This window comes from Chlorocebus sabaeus, chromosome 21 (assembly GCF_047675955.1).
Source record: "Chlorocebus sabaeus isolate Y175 chromosome 21, mChlSab1.0.hap1, whole genome shotgun sequence".
In the NCBI taxonomy this organism is placed as follows: domain Eukaryota; kingdom Metazoa; phylum Chordata; class Mammalia; order Primates; family Cercopithecidae; genus Chlorocebus; species Chlorocebus sabaeus.
The window spans coordinates 107,200,816-107,223,564 of NC_132924.1; the positions used below are offsets into that span (position 1 = coordinate 107,200,816).

The 22,749-nt window shown below is 41.1% G+C and overlaps 1 protein-coding gene across 2 annotated transcripts in view; it reads left to right on the plus strand.

Moving 5' to 3' along the window:
• The window catches only part of LRGUK (leucine rich repeats and guanylate kinase domain containing), a 130,203-nt gene that overhangs the window by 76,134 nt on the left and 31,320 nt on the right, over positions 1 to 22,749 (plus strand). The window contains exon 16 of one of the 2 annotated variants that reach the window (XM_007982970.3): positions 20,005 to 20,144. In XM_007982970.3, the coding sequence (XP_007981161.3) occupies positions 20,005 to 20,144 (140 nt within the window). Of the gene's footprint in view, positions 1 to 6,363; positions 15,467 to 20,004; positions 20,145 to 22,749 lie in introns of those variants that run through there. The other variant, XM_007982967.3, reaches the window with a different exon arrangement.

Consider the following 22,749-nt stretch of genomic DNA (forward strand, 5'->3'; position numbering starts at 1 on the left):
TGGCAAGGATATGGAGAAACTGGAACCCTCGTGTGCTGTTGGCAGGAAGGTAAAATGGTGTTGCTCCTGTGGAAAACGGTATGGAGTTTCCTCAAAAAATTAACAATAGAACTGTCCTATCATCCAACAATCCCACTTCCGATCTACCTCCAAAAGAATCGAAGGCAGGGTCTCAAAAAGAGAGCTGCACACCCATGTTTTTAGCAGCACTATTCACAATAGCCAAAAGGTGGAAGGAACCCATAAAATAGAATTTTATTTGACCTTAAAAAAGGAAGGAAATTCTGGCACATGCTACACATAGATGAACCTTGAAGATATTGTGCCAAATGAAATGAGCCAGTCACAAAAGGACAACTATTTTATGATTCCACTTACATGAGGTATCTAGAATAGTCAAGTTCATAGAGCCAGAAAGAAGAACGGTAGTTGCCAGAAGCTAGGAGTGGTTTAATGGGTACAGTTTCAGTCTGGGAAGATGAGAAGAGTTCTGAGGATGGATGATAGTGATGGTGGCACTGTGTGAATACGCTTCATGCCACTGAACTGTGCACTTAAAAATGGTTAAGATGGCCGTGCGTGGTGGCTCATGCCTCTAATCCCAGCACTTTGGGAGGCCGAGGTGGGTGGATCATGAGGTCAGGAGATAGAGACCATCCTGGCCAACATGGTGAAACCCTGTCTTTACTAAAAATACAAAAATTAGCCAGGCATGTTGGCACATGCCTGTAATCCCAGCTACTCAGGAGGCTGAGGCAGGAGAATTGCCTGAATCAGAGAGTAGTAGGTTGCAGTGAGCCAAGATTGCGCTACTGCACTCCAGCCTAGCGTCAGAGCGAGACTCCATCTCAAAAACAAAAACAAGCAAAAAAAAAAAAAAGGTTAAGATAGTCAATGTTGTATTATGTATATTTTGCCACCATAGTAAATTTTAAAACTTTCCCTTGATGGACTGAACCCCATTCATGCACTGCATATTGTGAAATGTTAACATGAGACCCTGGCTGTTTTGCAAGTATGTTCAGCTTTGTGTTTTAGCAGTTGTGACTTTTTGCCCAAATAGGATTTGTTTACCAGGTTGCATCCTGACAGACTGAGGCAGGGCAGGTCATGATCTTGCCAGACTTCAAATCAATGCTGTCTTGTAATTTTGCACACTTCTCCCAGGTTGAGGGCCCCTGGTGTTTTGGAATGGGGTCAATGTGAAACTGGTAAAAATCAACAGATAATGGCTGAGAATTTCGTTCTCCATATGTCTTATAGGAGATGAAGTGACCAGGGTATGACCTGCTGACTAGAATGTTCCTGGAGAAAGTTTGACCTGTCTGAAAATAGACAGGAATGGAGGACTGGAGGACTATGCTCAGTCTACGAAGGGGGGATTGGGGGACATTAGATTAGGAGAGTGTCAGTGTATTTATCCAGCCCTGCTTGGAATCTCTGCACTGGGTGTCGGTTCTTTAGAAAGCCATCTCTATGGAGAAGGGCTGTGTAGTGTACCTAATGAGGCTTCTGTAGCTCAGTAGAAGTTTCTCTTGAGGAAATCTGGCTCCCCTTGCCTTAATTCTTTGCTAATCAAGCAACCTTCTGATCTTTAATTTGGTCCCATCAGGTGGACCTGCTCCTGTGGGGGCTGTACCCTACGTTACTCACCCTGCCCTGATCCCTGAGCCAGGCTTGTCTCCATTGTAAATTAATTAATTGGTGTACTGGCTTTTAAATCAGCCTCTTGTGAGTTTGGATAAACATGAATCAGTCCCCCCTGAGCCTGACCAGCTCTGAGTCACTGAGAACAGTGTGTTTCTCAATCTGAGGTTGCCACTAACTAGTGAGGCTTGAACAAGACTTTGCCTCAACAGCCAGTGAGAGTCCATCTCTGTATCTTTTCTTATTCTACAACTATCAGGAACACTGGCTATTGGGTGCAGTTGCCATTTGGTAAATTAATAGACCAGATAATGTGTGCATAGAAAAATAGACTTTGATTTTAACGGGTATAATGAAATTTTATTTATTTGGACTAATGAGGTCAGGCTTGGCTGATTTAATGAAAAGTGTGAATTACTGCTTTTGTAAAAATGTGATAGCTCTCAGTTACATTTCATAACTGAAACTGAGCCATCTAGTTATTGACTAATAGAATTCCATCTTTAAAAGGTAGGTAGGCAGATTTGTAATTAATGTATCAAATCACTAGCCTCAAGGCCCCCTTTTTTTTTTGGCATGTTTAGTATTTTGAAAAACAATGTGTTTTCTGAAGCCAACCACTTTATCTTATCTAGACAATTAATTTGCTGAGGAAGTTACTTTTTCCACTTGTGGGTTTAAGGATAAGCTTGCACATAAAGTAACATTGTAGAGGCCAGACATTATTCAAGTGAGTATCTAAAAAGTTCTAATGGCCATGGTCCTTATTAATACACATTTAATGATGTCTCCAGTGGGACAAGAAGGAGAGCCGATGTTCTTCCTGAGTCTCAGGGCTGTGAACAAGGTGGCAAGGAGTTGGGGCCAGATGTTTACAGGTTCAGTGCACGAGAGTGGAGACAACCATAATTACCTTAAAACGAGTGTCAGCGTGTCTGGAGTTGGTTCCTGCAGGTGGGTTTGCGGTCTCGCTGACTTCAAGAGTAGAGCTGTGGACCTTAATGGTGAGTGTTACAGCCCTTAAAGATGGTACGGACCCAAAGAGTGAGGGGTAGCAAGGTTTATTGTGAAGAGCGAAAGGACAAAGTGTCCACGGCATGGAAGTGGACCCCAGTGGGTTGCCGCTGCTGGTGGGGGTGGACAGCTTTTATTCCCTTATTTGTCCCCTCCCATGTTCCCTTTCTATCCTATCAGAGTGCCCTTTTTCAAATCGTCCCTGTGATTGGCTACTTTTAGAATCCTGCCAATTGGTGCGTTTTACAGAGCACTTATTGGTGCATTTTGCAAACCTCTTGTAAGACAGGAAAGTTCCTGATTGGTGCATTTTACAATCCTCTTGTAAGACAGGAAAGTTCTCCCAGTCCCCACTTGACCCAGGAAGTCCAGCTGGCCTCACCTCTCATCAGTACTCCCCAGGAAGGGACCCAGAGCCCCAGCAGAGTCACAGTCATGTGCTCAGCTGGTGCTTCACCTCATTGCTCCTGCGCTGAGCTGGGTCACTCTGATTTTAAGTTCTATAATTTAGATATATGTGTATAAACACATTATTCATATAAATGGGACCTCTAGAAATAAACAATAGTTTTAGTATAATGAATTTTTTAAAAAATAATTGAGCTGTCAAAAGGAAGAAATTGAAATAAAAAATATTTACGATTCTGTGAAAGACAGCTTTGTCTGAGCAATTAGAAAACTGGACTAGAAATATGAAGCCTTGGTTTTCTATTCTAAATCTAACCAATAACCATTAACTTGATTGGAGAAATAATTTTGAGCTCCAATTTCTTAAAATAAAAACCTATATATAATGTCATGGTGCACTATTAGAATCTGGCTGTCCAGAGCTGAGGTTTTTCCCAATTGGATTAGGCGTCAGTACAAACAGAAATCTTATGACCAACACCATTGTTTTTCTTAAAGTGGTAATCCTGTATCAATGCAAACTGAAAATTATTCCCAGATATCTGAAGTAGTAATATATAGCTTTATCTTTTGTAATTTTACATTGCTAATTTGTAACTACGAATACAAGCTGAATTTCTACTCTTAACAATGAGAATGGAACAGAGTGATAAAAGGAAGTGCAAGGTTTATCAGTTCTGAGTACAGCATCTTTCAGCCTGGACCCAGAAATATAAACTTTCACCAATGGATGGATTAATTGAATTTTCACTTAATGCATGTATAAAATAGTAACTTTAGGTACACAGTGATCATAAACCCTTGAAATCTTCAGATATCCCCTTAATTTAAAATATATATTGACCTGGCCCGATGGCTCACGCCTGTAATCCCAGCACTTTGGGAGGCAGAGGCGGGCAGATCACGAGGTCAGGAGGTTGAGACCATCCTGGCCAACAAGGAGAAACCTAGTGTCTACTAAAAATACAAAAATTAGCTGGGCGTGGTGGTGTGTGCCTGTAATCCCAGCTACTAGGGAGGCTGAGGCAGGAGAATTGCTTGAACCAGGGAGTCAGAAGTTGCAATGAGCTGATATTGCAGCACTGCACTTCAGCCTGGCGACAGAGTGAGACTCCATCTCAAAAAAAAAAAAAAAAAAATATATATATATATATACACACACACACACACACACATATATACACACATCTTATTTTCCCTATTGTAATGTGAATAACATTTATTTCTAATACCCAAAAACTTAAAAAGTGCAAATAAACAAAATAGTTTATATAAAATAAGGAAAAAACTATATTCACAACTCAGTATTAAGGGATGTCTTTCCTTCCATTTGTCTCTAAACAACCTACTTCTGGGATAGTTAGTGCTTCCAGTAAAGCTTTTAGAAAGTTGGACCAACTATCACCCTGAGTTCTTGCTATATAGATCATAAAATAAAATTATATTTGTAAATCATTATTCTGACTGATGGTAGAAAGAAATGATGATGGTTATGATGAGTCAAACAGAGGAGAACTGAGCAGTTGACTAGTCCATAAAGTTTCCCTTTATCTTTAATAAAAGGCCTGGTATGATTTGCCAAGTTATGTCAATTGTTAAATTGTAAAAGTGGGGAACACATCCTTGTATGTCTGATTACAGTAAACCAAGAGAGATTAAGGAACAAAAGAAGCTTTAGCACAGGATTTCACTGTTCTGATATTTTTCCACCTTTTTAAATTAATTTTATATTTTGGTTAAAAAGCATACCATAACATAAAATTTTATGTTTTAAAATTTAACCATTTAAGTGTACAATTCAGTGGTACTAATTACATTCTCAGTGTTGTATAACCATCACCAATACCTGTTTCCAAAATTTGTCATTACCCCAAACAGAAACTCTAAACCCGTTAAACTGTTACTCCCCTCAACTCCTGGTAACCTCGAATCTACTTTCTTTTCTCTATGAGTTTGCCTATTCTTGATATTTTCACAGTTTAATTTTTCAATTTAACCCTGTTTCTTGTCTAAGCTAGTATTTTAGTTTATAGCTGTTATAAACTAGGGAGTTCCAAATGATGAACAGGACATCCCCTCAGAAACCACACTGAGGGAAGCCTTTCTTTGCTCCCACTTGTGCCACCCTCTCCCTAGAGAACACCAGTTTGATGGGATGCAAAGGGTGCGCGTCCAGACTAGGGGCTCAGTGAGAACCCAGCAGTGCAAGCTCATCCTGCGTCAGTGGAGGGGATCGGGGGCTGGGAGCCTGGTTTACCTCTGGGGAATGGATCACTCCGGGGTTACCTCAGAGGTCTGATTTGGGTTGGAGTCTCTGAGTATCAGATCTCCCCCAAAGTGAGCTGAAACTAGCTTCTTCAAGGCTGTTCTAGACTGGTGTACCACCTCTGACCGCTCCACATTTCAGAGCTGTGTCCTTAGGACTGGGGTAAGACGGTATTTGGGCCCCCAGAATCCATCTAGTGAACAAGTGTCCACTGAACGAGTGCCTGCTGGATGATGGCATCTGTGAGACTGTCCCAGAGATCAGTCATTCTGAGAACTTGGTGTCATGGTGAATGGAGGAGGACCCCCTCTCTGCAACACCAGCATTGCTAGTGGCCTCTGAGAGCCATTTTTGAAGGCAAGGTAGATGTGGAAGTCCAAGGGGAGGCCTGGGGATGTGAGTGGGGGTATAGCAACCTGGATGGGGGTCCCCAGGAACAGCTGCTCTGAGCCATGGTGCCTTGTGATTCTGTCAGGCTGATTCTTTCCTTCCTTCTTGCATTCATCACCCATTTCCTCAGTTCCTGCCCCTTTGCCAGGTATTGGTGAACAGACAATGCTTCACAGAGCTCACGGCTTATATAAGGGGGCTGCCGTTAAACAAGGAAACAAACCCATGAGACTTCATCCGGCTTGGATGTGCATCCTCTAGTTTCTACCATCAAAAGCAGCACTGATACTCTAAGTTGGTATAAATTTAAAATCTCATTCACTTGGAAAATGTGTCACCACCCACAAACCTGGATGTAAATTTTGGTTCTATGAATGAGAACCAGACATAAACCTCTTATGTTTATTCATTGAAGTTAATGTTTTCAGTTGACTAAAATTGTTCTAAGTTCCACAAAATAAGAGAATTATAGACACTTAGTATCTTCAAGGAGAAGGGAAGGTTAAGTTCTCCTATATGTGTAATTTTATTCCTTTCAAGGGCCTATGTGCATCTAACAGGGGAAAAGATGTTTTTCTTATTAATTTCTAAGCAGTTAGTTAACTTCTGTTTATAGCCAACTTCTTTTTATATTAAAGCAGGGGCTCCCTCTAGCAAGAAGACTCTCTCTGGGGTACCAGCACACCTGGTTCCATCTCCCAGGCGCTTGGCAAAACTGCAAGCAGATGGCCAGATGACAGAGCATCTCTCTGGAATGCAAATTCATGCCAAGAACCTAGAAAATCAGAGCCTAACTCCTGCCCAGAACCAACCGCTGGCTCAGGATGGAGAAACCCATCAAAAAGAGCTTTCTCCTAACAGCCATCTCAATCCTGAGCTCCCTCAACACCTCAGTTCATCGGCACTGGGTCTTCCTCAGCAGGCCCAGGACCTATCCCTAAACTTGACGGAAGAGGATGTCCAACAATCAGATCTTCCTCTAAAACAAATAGCCACTGAGACAGATGTCCCTGAGGTGAAAGCCAGTGAGGTGGGGCAGTCTCCCATCACCCCTACCCTGGCGCCTCCTGCACACCCTTCCCCTCCCCTGTCCGGCGGCCCTCAGCCAGGCCAGGATGAGGAGTCAGGGGAGGCCCAGGTAACCCCCAGTGGCCCTCCTCTGTCTGAACCTCCACAGGCACCTGGCCCCACTCCCCTCAGCCCTCAGAGAATTCGGGATGAGGAAATTGAGTCAGACGAACATCTACCCAGCAGTTCCCACCATGATCCTCCAAAAGATTCTTCCCACCCTGAGGTGGTGCAGAAACTTGCTGGAGATTCTCAGCAAGCTCTGAAGGAGGAAACCTCCAAACCGGAAGCCATCGGGGTCACTACCCCTGCCCTAGAACTGCCACATCCCCAAGACTTAGCAACAGATACCAAGCAGCCCCAGGCCAGGGAAGCCCCGGCGACCTTGCTTTCTAGAATCCGGCTGGCTCCCACTCGGCTGCCCCAGCCTCAGGTGCTGGCTCCCCTCCAGAGCAGGAGGCCCACACCCAAACTCCTATCGCCCAGCAGGGAAGAGGCTTTAGGAACAACCTCCGATCAAACCATGACTCCCTCTCCCAGGCCTCCACCAACCCGGGAAGCAGACACCAGTAAACTTCCTCCCATCAGCGCTCCGCACTCAAAACCACCACCAAATCTGAGCCCCCAGGCAGCCCACAGTCCTCAGCAAGTCCAGGAAGAGAAGGTCAGTGAGGTGAAACTCCCTCTTATCCGTCCCCCCAGCCAGGAGCAAGCAGCACCGCGCATCCTCAGTCCCGCCCTGGAGGAGGCGGCTCAGAAAGTGAGGCTCCCTCGCATTCCTGCTCCTCTCCCGGAGCCAGGGCTGCCCCAGAACTCGGGGGCTCAGCCTGATCCAAGGCCTGCAAAGGAAAGGAAAGCTCCCCAAGCAGGCGGCTCCTCCAGGAGGAGGATTCCAGACATGCAGGCCTCACCCCACAACCAGGGGCCACTTCAGCAGACAGGGGCTAGGAAAAAAAAACTCCCCATCCAGAAAAGGACGGCTGGAGGACTGGCACCTCTGGAAGAGGCACCGCCTGGGAGCCACCAGCCAGCCTCGGAGCTAGAACCCCTCCGTCAGCCAGCTCCCGCCATGGTGCCCGACCATCCCAACCCCAGCCCTTCTCTTGTTTCTTGTCTAAGCTAGTATTTCAGTATATAACTATTACAAACTCGGGAGATCCAAACAACCAGAGAAGCAACTTCCATACACCTGAAATTCCTGAGCCCCCCCCCCCATGCCCAGCCATCACCTAGAGACCCCCAATTACAAGAAGGTAAAAAAACAACATAATTCCAGAAAAAGAGCCCATACCGACCTCCCCACAAATGACCTGCCTCGGAATGTAGATGTGTCCAAACCAGGGCCATCTTTGAAGAGAGAGATTTTTGGAGAATTATCTCAAGAAAATAAAACTCCCGTCAACGGCGATCGGCCAGCTCAGAAAGGCCAGCCCTCACCCGGGAGACCCCTCCAGAGGGAAGAGGCCCCCGCGGAGTCGCTACAGGATAGCTCAGCTCCTGTGGAGCATCCAGGGAGAAAGGGACAGGTTCATCGAAAGGGCAGGTCTCAGAGGAGAGACATTGCCTCGCAACCCCCAGAGGAGGACAGTGAGCCCCAAACCCAGCAGCCTGTCAAAGACACACCAGCCCATCAGGGAGAGGTCAGGCCAGAGAGAGCTCTGTCCAAAGGCACAATGCCCTTGATTCCAAGCAGCAAACCAAAAAGAAGCAAACCTGAAAACATGGGGCAGTGCCACAGGACAAAAGCCCCATCCCTCCCCAGAACCAGGTGTCTGCTGTGGAGCAGGGTAGCTGGAAGGGAAGACTGAACTCCAGGGGCAGTCATCGCACCAAGGTTTAAGCCATCCCTGGAGCCACCAGCTCATTAAGGTCTGGGAACCCCAAGGCAGTACTGTCAGAGAATGACCAGCTATGGCTGGGTGCTGTGAGTCTCCACACTGGCTTCCTCCTGAACCCATGGTCAGCATAGGTGGAGGGGCTGCTCAGTGCTGTCCAAACCTTGGATTCCTAGAAGGCAGCCAATCTGCACTCTTGGGCCTCTTCTGCTGTTGCTGTCACGCCTGGAAGAGCAGCTGTCCCAGAGGGATGCGGCTTGATCAGCTGCTGCCACCAAATTCAGCTGTTCTGGAAAGCTGGTGCCAGCAAGTAGCCTTTGTGTCCAGACACGAATCCAACCTGAGTTCCAACTCTGACTGAAGCAGGGCCATATTGCCATTAAGTTTTGTTCTCTTTATAAGGAAAATTCACTTCTAGACTTCTAGAACATCCTCTTATCCCTCTTGCATTATTGAGGAGTTTCAAAGCAAAAGGAACTCTTGAGGCAGGAAGCCTTTGCTGTTCCTGGAGATTCCAAACCTACAGTTAACTTGCGGGAATCTTCTGTAGGGAAGAGGGCATATTTTGCATACATGACGCTGTGATCAAATGCTTCAGATTTGTCTTGGCAATATGTTGCCTGAAACTTATTTTGCTTGAAATGTATTTCAAAATGAATACCTTCCTTCTATCTCTGAATAGAAATCTCATGTAAATTAGCCCATGCCTTTATTATGCCAAACCATCTGGTTAAATCAATTAAAAGAATTAATGGGGAGAACATTTAAATGAATCAGTTGCTCATTTATTCATACCATTAGGATTCTTTCGCTGGCAAATGATAGAAGTGCATTCTAAGCCAGCTTGTGTGACTCTTATTAGAAGGGAGTAGAAGATTTCTATGACCAAACTATGGGAAGGGCAGGGCTACAGCAGGTCTCAGAGAGACTGGGGGCCAGTTGTGGAACATAACCAGGACTCTAGTCATCTCCTGGACTCTGGTCTAGGACTCTCACCACTTCTCATCTCTGTTTCTTTCTCCATGTTGGCTTCATTCTTTGGACTACAAATGACTCTTTCAGTTTCTGCACATGTCGGGGAACAAGGCCACCAGCAGCTCTCAAGCCCACATCTGATTTTACCTCTGGAAGCTCCCACTACTGTAAAGGGATTAATTTGAATGAATGTTCATTAACCCTAATCCAGAGAAAATCTTGTTGGCCTAGCTTGGTTTAGGCACTCGTTCTCAAACCAATCTACTCTGGCAGGGACCAGGGTTACCTTTAGACATACCTATTGAACCAACTCCTATGTATGGACACTCTACTCCACCCAAAAAGAAGATAATTGTGACCAAAACAGACAACCCAAGATGTGACTCTTAAAAAGCTACAGGATATCTATTGACCACTTACTGTGTACACAGCAGCATGCTAAACTGTGTTTGGTATCTCATATTTAAAAATGTAACTGATGATTAAATGCCTTTGTAAATGTATGTTATCTTACACAAAAGAGAGGTATCTGAGAAACTGTGAATTTCAAATGTTATTTCAAGGGCAGTAAAAGAAATTGATATTTTAGAAATCCAGGATATGGAAATCCTCTGGCAAAATGAAAAGCATATATAATGCCAGTAATTACCCTCTGATTTATCTGATTTGTCCATGATAAAAATAATACAGTAACTGTAGAAAACATATCATTTATTTCATTTATTTATTTTTACTAAAAGTGTGTTCATTTTTACTAAAAGTTCATTCATCCAACAAGCATTTATTGAGCACACCCTATGTGCCAGACAGTGATGGTTGCTAGATAAGGTGAGGTGATGAGGATACTTCAAGAAGCTTTGTCTTTTATCAAGGGAGATAGATAAGAGGGTTCATTATATTAATAACGCCATGTGATTAGGGCAACTGAAGGCCCCACAGTGTGCTAGGCTATATTTTGCATCCTACAGACAGGAAAATCCATTTGTTAACTTTTCCAGACTGTCATAGGAATACCAAGGAAGGACACTGAATTTGGCCTGGGATACAAATATGGGATCAGGAAACACTTCGAAGAGAAGGTCAGCCTTTGGCTTAGTCTTTGCGGTTGCAGAATTAGTCAGCAGACTGATGGGGAGAGGAAGTTTTCTTAGCAGAAGGAACCACGTATGCCTAAGCAGAGGCACGCACAGGCATAGCATCTTCTAAGGACCCGAATGCCAGGAGAGGTGTAGGTCTATATAGATCCAAAGTCCCTTTTGTGCTACGCCAAAGAGCTTGGAAACTTGATCTTTAACAATGGGAGCCACTGAATTTGTATCTGAGAGGCATCTGTCTGGAGGGAGTATAGAGGATGAATTTGAGGAGAGCAATACAGGAAGCAGGAGGAGTGGCAGGGAGGTTACTGCTGTAGTCCAGAAAAGAAGTTAGGCCTGAAACAAGGCTGTGGGGCAGGAATTGTCAAATTAGGTAAATATTTAGCTTGGATGTCGGGGAGGGCAGATTGTACAAGAGAGGAAGAAAATTAAGATAATTACTCATTTTCTATGAGGTAGGTGTGCGGCACTTCAGAGTTGTCCATGTCTCATTTAGGTGAAGAATTTCCAAATTTAAAATTACTTTTAGAAATGTATAATTTTCCTCTTTGGGCGCCTGTTTCTGAGGCTCCCGAAGGCATTTGTGGTTGCATTTCCATTAGGGTACAAAAGGGAAGTGATAAGCCAAATTTTTGTTATCACTTCTTTGTGTTTCTGTTATTGTTTTGGTAGTATACATTCCTAATGTCTTAGACTCAGTGGAACTGGACAACATTTTGTTTGTGATCGGAGGAAAGGAGTGGAAAAGAGTATCAACAAGAGGTCTTTAGTGCTATTATTGATTTTCTTGGTATAAGGGAAACCTCTGATTTTTACACATAGAATAACAATGTTTAAAATTTGCCATTTTCCATCTATATTTGCCAAGTTCCTATCATTCCCATTTGATATGTTGCTCAGCAAGGTGATCTTTATAGGCGCAAAAAAACATTGTGGCTTATAGTTACTACGTTAGTAATACCATCTTTAACTCCTTTAAAGAAGACCGGCACCTAATATTCAAATCAGTGGAGATAATAGTGCCTCTTGGCATGAAAGCCTTCCTCAAATATTTAAAGAGCTAAATCAGTTATTTCCAAAACCTCAAAAGATAATTGAACAAAGGGCATGATTGGGAAATTCACAGAAGAGGAAATAAAAATGTCCAATAGATATGTCAAAACGTATTTAATCTCATTATAAGTTAAAACAGGATAGACTTTTTGTACTGAATTGGCAGATGAAAAACAACTTAATGTCTACTGTTGGCGAGGCTGTGGGTAAAGGCACTTTCTATGTCTCAGGAGAAAAAGTCAATTGGCACAATTTTTCTGGGACACGTTTTACAATTTTCTGTCAAAGCCTTAATATTTTGTATATCTTCAGTCTAGTAATGCGAATCTGACGATTATTGTAAGGAAATCGCTTATGTGCAAGGGTGTTCATATTAGTGTTTTTTTATGATAAAATCTAGAAATAATCTAGCTATCTAATGGGATTTTAGAAATAAGTTATGGTATAACTATATGCTGGAATGTTATGCTGTCATTATAATCATGTAGTAGAAGAATATTTAATTGGAGGAAACTATTTATTGCATAGTAAGTAGAAAGCAGGTTATGGAGGTAGAGCCAGGATGGCTCTAGTTATTAGCTCTGGATTATGGATTCTGCATAATTTTTATTTTCCCATCTATGCTTCTTAGTATTTTTTTAGAATTTTTTTACCATGACCTATGTTTATTCAGAAAAAGTTATATAGAATTAAATTTAAACACACACACAGACACACACACACACACACACTTTGAAGAGCTGTCATGCGAAAGCAATAGCCTTACATTCTGTTTTGATTTGACATCATGAACTTTCTAAGAGTTAGAGGTGATTTGCAGAGGAACAGACTGACTTGCTCCGGAAGTTAGATGCTCTGTTACGGGAATCTTACAGAAAGTCTTCATATGTTGGGTGATTAGTTGGACTGGCTAAAATGTAAGGTTCATTTTATGATCTAAGATCCACTTACTGCAACTGACTCCATTTGTTTGTTATGAGGAATCCTGTTTTATTAAATGTAGTGCTTAGTACTAGAAAATTACATGTGCTTAGTACTCCTTACATACGTGGCTTTCAAAGTTTTATTGACCAAGATCCATAATTAGAAGTATACATGTTACAATATCGTGACCCAGTAAACACATACATACCTGGCAAAAAAAAAAAAAAAAATGTGTCATAAAACACCCTTACTATGGTGATAGATGACTGATATTTTCTATGGTGCTGAATTTCAATTTTTAATATTCTGGTCGTGGCCTCCTAAATTGATTTCACAATTTTGTTTGCAGCCTGCAGTTTGGAAAACACTGCACTGAGTGCCCTAGAGCTTTGCTTTGATGTTGTCCTTACTTGGAGGCCTGTTACCAGACTGCCCCCCTGCTCTGGTTGCCTTCAAGTGAGGTTGGATGGGTTGACATCATTTATACTGAATTCTGCTCTGGGACAAAGATCTGGTGTATTGGCAGTTATGTTCTTTTTCAGTGTTGGGGCTCAGGATAAGATACATCCAAAATTCATATGCATACATTTTATATAGAGCTTTTTTTAAAAAAAAAAAAAAAGCACTTCAGAACAATCTTGATCAGCTTACTTCCTTGCCTTTTGCTCCATGACAAGTCTGAAAATCATCTTATTACCATAAAAGATCCACCAATTTCCACTTCAGATAATTGCACTATTTATATAGTATGTAGCACAGTGTGTCTGTAAATGAATTTAATTGCGTAGTCCAATTTGAAAGACATAATTCTAGAAATCACTTTTCTGTATTGACCAGGCATTCAGAGAAGAGAATAAGAACGGCCTAACCATTTCTGTGTTGATGACAGATAAATGGTGTTACAAGATCAAACCTCTAATCTTAAAACTGATTATGAGAGTGCAGTCATGATTTGCAAAAGCTGAAGACCTTTTATTACAGATTGTAACCTTAGAAATTCATGATTGCAGATAACACTAAAATTCAAAATAATCCTTGAAAATTCCAGTTGCATTACAAGCTAGCCATGTGACCTTGGGCAAGTTTCAGAGTTCTCATGTATAAAATGGAGGTAATAATAGTACCTACCTCAGTGTTTTTAGGGGGATTAAATGAGTTAGTATACTGGAAACCACCCAGAACAATATCTAGCTCACAGTAAGTGCTTCTATGAGTAGCGTGTGTTCATATTAATATGAAAGCAGCAAAAATGTTTGCATTTCCTGTTCATTGAAAGATGACGACACTGTTCAAGCTGGGTGGAAATATTTGGTAAATGAGATGGTCTTTGTGGAAATACTTTTTTAAAAATGTGACAACCTTGATTTAATTTAGGAACGTAAGATTAGAGTAATATTGGAAAGAAATTGTAGTTGAGCAAAATATTACGAAGACCAAGAGGTTTGTCAATGGGTATTCATAGGGAGCATTGCAGTTTGGAGAAGTGAGTAGGGAAACATCAGTTCTGAGATTATTATGAATGTCCATGTGATCCACACATGAAAGACCTGTAGTAATACCTGGCACATAGTACATGCTCAATAAATGCTATCTATTATTTTTACTATGATTTCATTATTGATAAAATCAAGATCATTTATATTCTGGGTTTCAGATTTGTTAGATAGTGAATGCTGTCAAGTCACTGGTCCAGATAGTAGATATTTTATTTTCTCTTTGAGACTCAGTTGAGACAAAGACCAGCTTCTACAATTACCAGATCTATACCCCCTCATTGTCCTAGGATAAAAATAGAAAAGCAAAGTGAAGAAAGACAGAGAATGTTTTTGCTGGAGAAAGTGACCAATGAAGTAACATCTTTGAAAAAGATGTTATTCTTGAAGGATAAGCCCTTAGCAATCAAAGATCATGCTTGGGGTGTGGGATTGGGTGGAAATCCCATCAGAAATACAGTTATTTGAACATGTTAGTAGAAGGAAAGGAAGTCTTTAGTGTATATTGAAGCTTCCTGATGATGTATATTCTGTTTTCTGCCAATCATTGCTACCCTTTTCCTCTTTTCTTTCCCAAATTCTTCTATATTAATGCAGATCGTATATAGCAAGTTTTCACTCTTGAAATTTACCTGTTCTATGTGTTTTATCTTCTTTAAAGTGTCAACTAACTACTTCATTATATACTATCCTTTTTTTTTTTTTTTTTTTTTTTTTTTGGAATTCTGGGCCTTATTGCTCTATGTTTTAATTGGAACATTCTTGATGCAAGGCCCAAATATTGACCCATTAGTTCACCTCCACTGAAGACATTACAATGTATGAAGTTTACTGGAAAAGAACATTTTTGTACTTTATTTGCTCTTATGAATGTAAATGTGTGTGTTTTCCTTTTTCTTGATATAGAAGTTGTTTTTGTTTAATTATTTCTTTGATTAGACACTCAAGAATATAGCACTTCACTGTTAGCATAGTTTAATAAATGTATTCACTTTACCTTATGTAACATGACTACAACATTAGTACTGTATTTCCTTGGACTTATGTTATTTTTCTACTCTAAAAGTTTATTTTGCTATGGAAAATTATGGATACTATGCAAAATTATTATTTTTCTAGTTGATATTATTCTTTTCTTAGAAGCACAGATAGACAAGACTTTTAAGATGTAATTCTGTCCTAGAAAAATAGCTTCTTTTGCCACCTTTAGTTTTGTGATAGCACTTCCTAATAAACTAAACTTTTGTCTTAATTTTCCACTACAAATTATCTATCATATTAAAAATATTTAAAATTCGATAGCAGATTATTGTGTTTTCTTTTAAGCTCTTTTTTGTGATTACATATTTCAGTATCAAGACTTATAGAGATTTTAACTTTACAGGTATTTACATCATATGTATATATGCATTTAATCATTGTAGGTATGAATTATTCTTGTTAGTTTTCCTTTTTTTTAAAAAAAAAAAGAAAAACTCTTGCTATATGGTTTTGTTGTTGTTGTTGTTGTTGTTGTTTTTAGGTGGAGTCCAGCCTGGAGGACTCCCAGGCTGGAGTCTGGAGTGCGGTAGCACGATCTCAGCTCACTGCAACCTCCACCTCCCGGGTTCAAGTGATTCTCCTGCCTCAGCCTCCTGAGTACCTGGGATTACAGGCCCATGCCACCATGTTCAGCTAATATTTATAGTTTTAGTAGAGACGGAGTTTCACCATGTTGGCCAGGCTGGTCTCAAACTCCTGACCTCAAGTGATCCGCCTGCCTCAGCCTCCCAAAGTGCTGGGATTACAAAGCCCCATTTGAGTGGGGGAAAAAAAAGAAGTGATTCTGAAGTCGTCTGTGCATCTGAGGACTTTTTTTTTTTTTTTTTTTTTTTTTAATTAAAGCCTGTTTCCAAGTCATCCACTTCTAAGTGCTTTCAAAGAGAGATCAGCTCTAGTGTTGATACATTTTTTTTTTTTTGCAAGGTTTTATTTAAATGTCAAAAGCTCAAAAGCTCATATTGAAAAGTAATCAGTGATATTTTTGGACAGGAGAATGACTACATCGCCTTGCTGTATAAGAAATCTTATTAATGCAGAGACACTTGTCATTAAAATAGAGAGTTTGCTTTTCAAAATATTTATAATCTGACCCCCAAATGGTAAGTTCATCACTGATTATTGACCTGGCTACATGCCTGTGATACCAGATCATCAACATCTTCTATTTTTAACTTTCCTTAATGCAGTAAATGGCCCTATTTAGTCTGTTTGATGATATAATGTTAAATATACATACAAATCTTTTATTCTTAGGTACATGGCCTCTACTGCTTTTGGTGTTTAGTTTGGATTTTATGCTTATTCTTTTAAAATGTTTTATACAAATATTATTTTAATTTGTTTGACTTCAAAAGAGTATGTCTAACATAAAAGATCTAAGCCATTTAGAATTAATTTGAAATGTGGTTCCAGTTGTTCCAGATACTTCATTTACATTTTCCTGCATTTGTAATGGTACTAATCCATAAAATAACTTTAAAAATCTGCCTTGGATCATTAAATTCATTTATGCTTCACTGCAGGTATTTAAAGAAATTTAACTAGCATATATACTGAAGAACTTGGTTCTTTTTGTGGACTGTAAAGTAGTTTATATATATTTAAAATGTTGCCTCAAGGTTGACTTTAATTTAGATAGCTTGAATAAAATCACATTAAGAAAATTTGTCGCATGGTGTTCTAACATTGGTAATTATGGTTTTCTCCTTAAATTGGGAAGTAAGCTCTTTTGTCCATTGATGTATTAAGACATTAGACAATATATTAAGAACTGTATGAAACTCTTTATTATAGGAGTTCAAGTCGTTAAAGTGGTAGTATTACAATGTAGTTTAATAGTAATCTAAACACATTATCTTTACCCAGAATGTTTGGTTGCTGAGAAATCACTAAGACATTAAATTATTGGAATTACAGCTGCATTGTGTCATCAGATGGAACTTGACTTGTTCACACCACAGCACAGACAGCTTATGTCTTAGAAAACTGGAAAAAGGAACCCAGACACAAAAACTATATTTTGAATAAACTTATATATTATGTAGGATCTATTCTATGGAAATTATTTCAGTGAATATAGCTTTTATTTCTTTAAATTCTATCTTATTGATATGGTTCCAGTTCATCTAGTCTTTTTCCTAATGCTTTGTACTTAGAGTGACATCAACAGGACAAGGGTTTTTTTCTGAAAGATAAATTAGCACAGGATGCACCTCCTTCCTCTCTCTCTCTCTCTCTCTCTCTGTTTCTGCCTCAGCCACACTGAGTTCTTTACTGTGATGCAGTTATATTAAGGATACATCTATGTTCTTATACTGGCCACTTTTTCGATCTGATATAGTTTCCCCCAGATGTTTGAATGCAATTCTTCTTTATGCCTTTTAATATGTGTTCAGATGTCACCACCTTAGGTGGACTTCCTCTGACCACCATGCCATCTCTCATGCTGTCCCCTCATCCGGCTTTCTGTTTCTTCATCACACTTGTCATTACCTGACGTTATTTAATGTGTTATTTGTCTGACTCCAATATTAGCATGTAATCCCCACAGGTCACGAACTTTTATTTACTGCTATATCCCCAGCATCCAGAGCAACAGCCAGCACATAGCAGGTGCGCAATAAATGTGGGTCAAGTGACTTTTATCGCAGAGATTCAACAGAGAATGCTTCTGCATACAGTCGTTTCATTTTATCGCTTTGTGATTAAACACAGTTTCTTTAATATTCCTTTGTAGATTGTTCTATTACCTGAAATTCTTTGGATATAGTCCTCACCCATTTGTTGCATCTGTTCTAGCTCCCTTTCTCAAGACAGGGCCTAGGTGGAACTTTAGACTTCGTTACCATGATTAAATACTTGTACTTGTCTGCAACAACTTTGACCTTGTGTTATTGGTTTGGGATTGCCACACAATTTGGGTGAAGTTCAAGTTCGGATTCCAAACCAAAATAGAGTCTGATTTCCCACAGGTGTTTCTATCATCTGGTTAAGTAAGAATCTGTCCCCAGACAAAGCCCCTACGTCTGTGGACTGACATTTCCAGATACCCCTTTTCCAACTTGTCACCTTTTCAAACAGTCCAGGTATCCTCCTCCTCCTCCTTCTTCTCCTTCTTCTCCTCCTTCTTCTCCTTCTCCTTCTCCTTCTTTTCCTCTCCTTCTTTTCCTCCCTCCCCTCCTCCCTTCTTCCTCCTCCCTCCCCTCCTTCCTTCTTCCTCCTCCCTTCTTCCTCCTCCTTCTTCTTCTTTTCATTTTTTTTTTTTTTTGGTCGTTGTTGTTTTGAGGCAGGGTCTCACTCTGTCACCCAGGCTGGAGTGCAGTGGCAGAATCATGGCTCACTGCAGTCTCTACCTCCTGATCTCAAGTGATCCTCCTACCTTAGCCTCCCAATTAGCTGGGATAACAGGCATACACCACCACATCAGGCTAATTTTTGTATTTTTTGTAGAGAAGAGGTTTCACCATCTTGGCCAGGCTGGTCTCAAACTCCTGGGCTCAAGCGTTCCGCCAATCTCGGCCTCCCAAAGTGCTGGAATTACAGGTGTGAGCCATCGTACCTGGCCAAGTCAGGTCTTGTATGCCAAGCATGCAGGGACTGTGGTTTCCCCTCTCAGAACACGTGTTCAAACCTCAGCCCCTGATGCCCTCTGACCTCTTAGCATCAATTCCCACTCCTCTGACTTCGAGCCTTCACTACACTTGTAGTATCCAGAAAATTTTCTTTCTTGGTTTCTGCCTTACTATGTATTAAAAACAAAACAAGTTTATGTTATACATTAGTGTTTTTCTCATCTTTGGGTGGGGGTAGTTTTCTGCTTCTGCTCAGTCCATCGTATTGACTGAAGGTACATGTGGATATCATTTATTTTAGCACTTTAAAAGCAATACTCCTGAAAGTGTTGATGCTCCCATGTAGCCAAAGCTATCTACTCCTAGCCCCTCTGTGAATGAGCAGTAATACAAATTTATACAGTATTATTATATTCTAGGTCTCTGAACATTCTAACGTCTTAAAGGAAATATTAGATATTATTTATGAATAAATTCTGTTAAACAGTGGCCTCAGGCTGGGCACAGTGGCTCACACCTATAATCCCAGCACTTTGGGAGGCCGAGGCGGGCGGATCACGAGGTCAGGAGATCGAGACCATGCTGGTTAACATGGTGAAACCCCAGCTCTACAAAAAATACAAAAAATTAGCTGGGCGTGGTGGTGGGTACCTGTAGTCCCAGCTACTAGGGAGGCTGAGGCAGGAGAATGGCGTGAACCTGGGAGGCGGAGCTTGCAGTGAGCTGAGATCGTACCACTGCCCTCCAGCCTGGGTGACAGAGTGAGACTCCATCTCAAAAAAAAAAAAAAAAAAAACAGTGGCCTCATCATTCTATTCTATTTCAAAGCCTCTTAACATTGAGTAGTTTATTTTCCTTTTAGCCTTTTGGACTTTCATCAAATGAAAAGTCATTATAAGGGTAATTTTTCAATTAAATATCTAGAAGCCCTGTTTTTGACATGCTTTACTACTTTTGATTCTATTTATAAGCCTGAATTGATTAAGTATTGGGTATATTCAGAGGATATATCTATTAGGTGTTACAGACTGACTTTATTATTATGAGTTATTATTATTTTATTGTAAGATATATTTTTATTTTATTTTAAAGTTGAAATGCACAGACTTTAAGTATCTAGCTTGTTATGTTTGGGCAAATAAAAATATAAAACATTTCTATCCCTTCAGAAATTTCCTTTATATTATGCCTTTTATTTTAAACTCTATTTTTTTCTCCTACCAGATGGTAAGACATCCCACCTGAAATCTGAAGTGCATCCTACAAAGTATAGTTCTTCGAATATTGGTGATTTCCTGCATTCTACAGACAGAAACTACCTTGTTAAATTATGGGCCAAACTTTCAGCCAAAAAAACACCAGCGGTAAGGGAGGGATAGAAGGGGGAAAGCAACAACTGGGCTCTACACAATGTCAGACAAAGAGAGGATTTAATATTTTGAGACCAATAGATTTCCCCAAAATTATTCTCTCGCTAGTGTCAGCTGAAGACAGGATATTGCCTCTTTGTACATCCCTGAGAATAGACACTGGTTCTAAAAGTAGAATATTCAGTATCAGATTGTGTGAGTACCTTTCTCCCAGGCTCCCAGGGAAAATTCTGACATTCAAATCTTCCATTTAGTAAGAACAGAAAAGCATTACAAGAAAATTAATGCAGTGAAAGATGTATTTCAAGGGAAAACTTGTTGCTAGGGTATAAATTTGAGTATTCTTGGGCTGAGCCTGAAAAGTGAGTCTACTCAAAGATTCCGTGTTTTATAACTTAGCACTTCTTAAACCCATCACATCACTTAGTCCCAACTTAATTCTTTGAAAGTTTTGAGAAAGCAGCATGCACAGGAGTATTGAATGCAAAATTGGCACGGCATTCAGATTAGGTCATACTTGTTTTCCATCTGTAATGACTTTTATATGATGATCTGGGAATACAGAGACTTACTTGCAATTGCAATTTGCTGCAGAAGCAACAGAACTTTTTGTTTTGGTTGTCAGTTCCTTGTTTGTGTTTCCTTAAGGCTAGCCTGTTTTTTGTTGTTGTTGATTTTTTTTTTTTTTTTTTTAGTCGGAGTTTTGCCCTTGTTGCCAGGCTGGAGTGCAATGGTGTAATCTCCGCTCACTGCAACCTCCGCCTCCCAGGTTCAAGCGATTCTCCTGCCTCAGCCTCCCGCGTAGCTGAGATTACAGGCATGCACCACCAAACCTAGCTAATTTTGTATTTTTAGTAGAGATGGGGTTTCTCCGTGTTGGTCAGGCTGGTCTCGAACTGCCAACCTCAGGTGATTGGCCTGCCTCAGCCTCCCAAAGTGCTGGGATGACAGGTGTGAGCCACCATGCCCCACCAAGGATAGCCTGTTCTAAACAAATAGTTGCATCAAGTCAGAACCATTGGCAGTGTTCAGTGCCAATGGTTCAGTGGTCAAAAGAATCAGACTGATTACTGATTACTTCAGGCAAAAAGTCTCAGGCTGGGGTATATACAGATATAGTATAGCTATATACAGTTTACTCTTACTGAGTCATAATAGTTTTGGGTGTTCTAGGTGCAAGAAACAGTATCTCTGCTTCTGTTTCCTGCGTGTGGTGGCCCTCTCTCTCCTGGCTGGTCTCTTCCACTCGCCCACAGACTTTGCTCCCACTAGCGTGAGCATGCTCTCATGCGCCATCCAGCCCCGACTGTCCAGGACTCTTGGCTCTGTGCTCATTCTTCCCAGCAACTTCTTTTCATCTCTTTAATTCAAGTTGCTGAAGGCAGGAGAATCTACCCAGCCCAGCTTGACTTTTCAAGCCATGCCATGGAGGTCATATTAGCCTGCCTGTCTGGTCACCTGTGGCAGGGCAGAAGGCATGACCTGTGGCTCAGGCTGTGGCTTCTTAGAGGCAGCAGGGGGTAAGTCAGTGCACACTAAACATCTATAAATAAGATGAATTTGTTCCATGATACTGAGTGTAGGAAAGTCATATTTATCCAAAATCAATAAAATCTGGGATTGTTCCCATCCCACTAGGATTTGTGGGAAATCAAATGTCATTAGAAATGTGGATCACTCCCCATATTTGGATTAAGCTTAAGAATCCTGAGGGTTCCACCATCCTGGGAAATTGCAGAAGGGCGTCTAGCTTAATAACCACCATTGTTACCGTGGACATGCTTCTTATCTAAGGCACTAAATCCCATTCTGAGCCAGTGGCCCTGGTATTCTCCATATCCTACCTTTTCCTACTATTAGTAGCCTTTTTCTTTATTTTTTATTTTGTAGAGACGGGGTCTTCACATGTTGCATAGGCTGGCCTTGAACTCCTGGCCCCAAGTGATCGTCTCTCCTCAGCCTCCCAAAGTGCTGGAATTATAGGCATGAGTCAGTGAGCCCAGCTAACTAGTAGGTTTTTTCCTAATACCTACCCCTGACATCTTGCTATACCTGGGGTAATGGGTGGAAGTCAACAGGTAAGGCTCCCTCTACATGAGGAACCTATCACTCTCAGTCCTTCTGGTCCTGGGAAATCCACCTCTTTCCAGATCAGCCCACAGCTTTCTCTTCTGCCCTTGGTATTCCAGCCTTCTTGGATGGTGTGGCTTGATGCTTCTTGGACTTTCAAATACAGCATCAGTGTTTTAATGTCCCCTTGGGACATGGAAATCCAGAGTGCAAACCTTCAGACCACTAAATCCTGTCCACCTATTTATTCCTTAGTGTTAAGCCTGTGCCCTGACAATCAGAGGCAGCCCATTTCCCAGGTGGGCTGTCCTGACGCACAGCTGGATTCACACTGATAGGCAGAAGCACACACCATTGACTTGCACCCCTCTTCCACTTAATGGGTATTCATGGTTTATTTAAATGTGTTCGGAGATCACGTCCTTTGCAGGAACATGGAGGCTGTTGTCCTTAGCAAACTAATGCAGGATCAGAAAATCAAGCACCGCATGTTCTCACTTATCAATGACGAGGACTCATGGACACATAG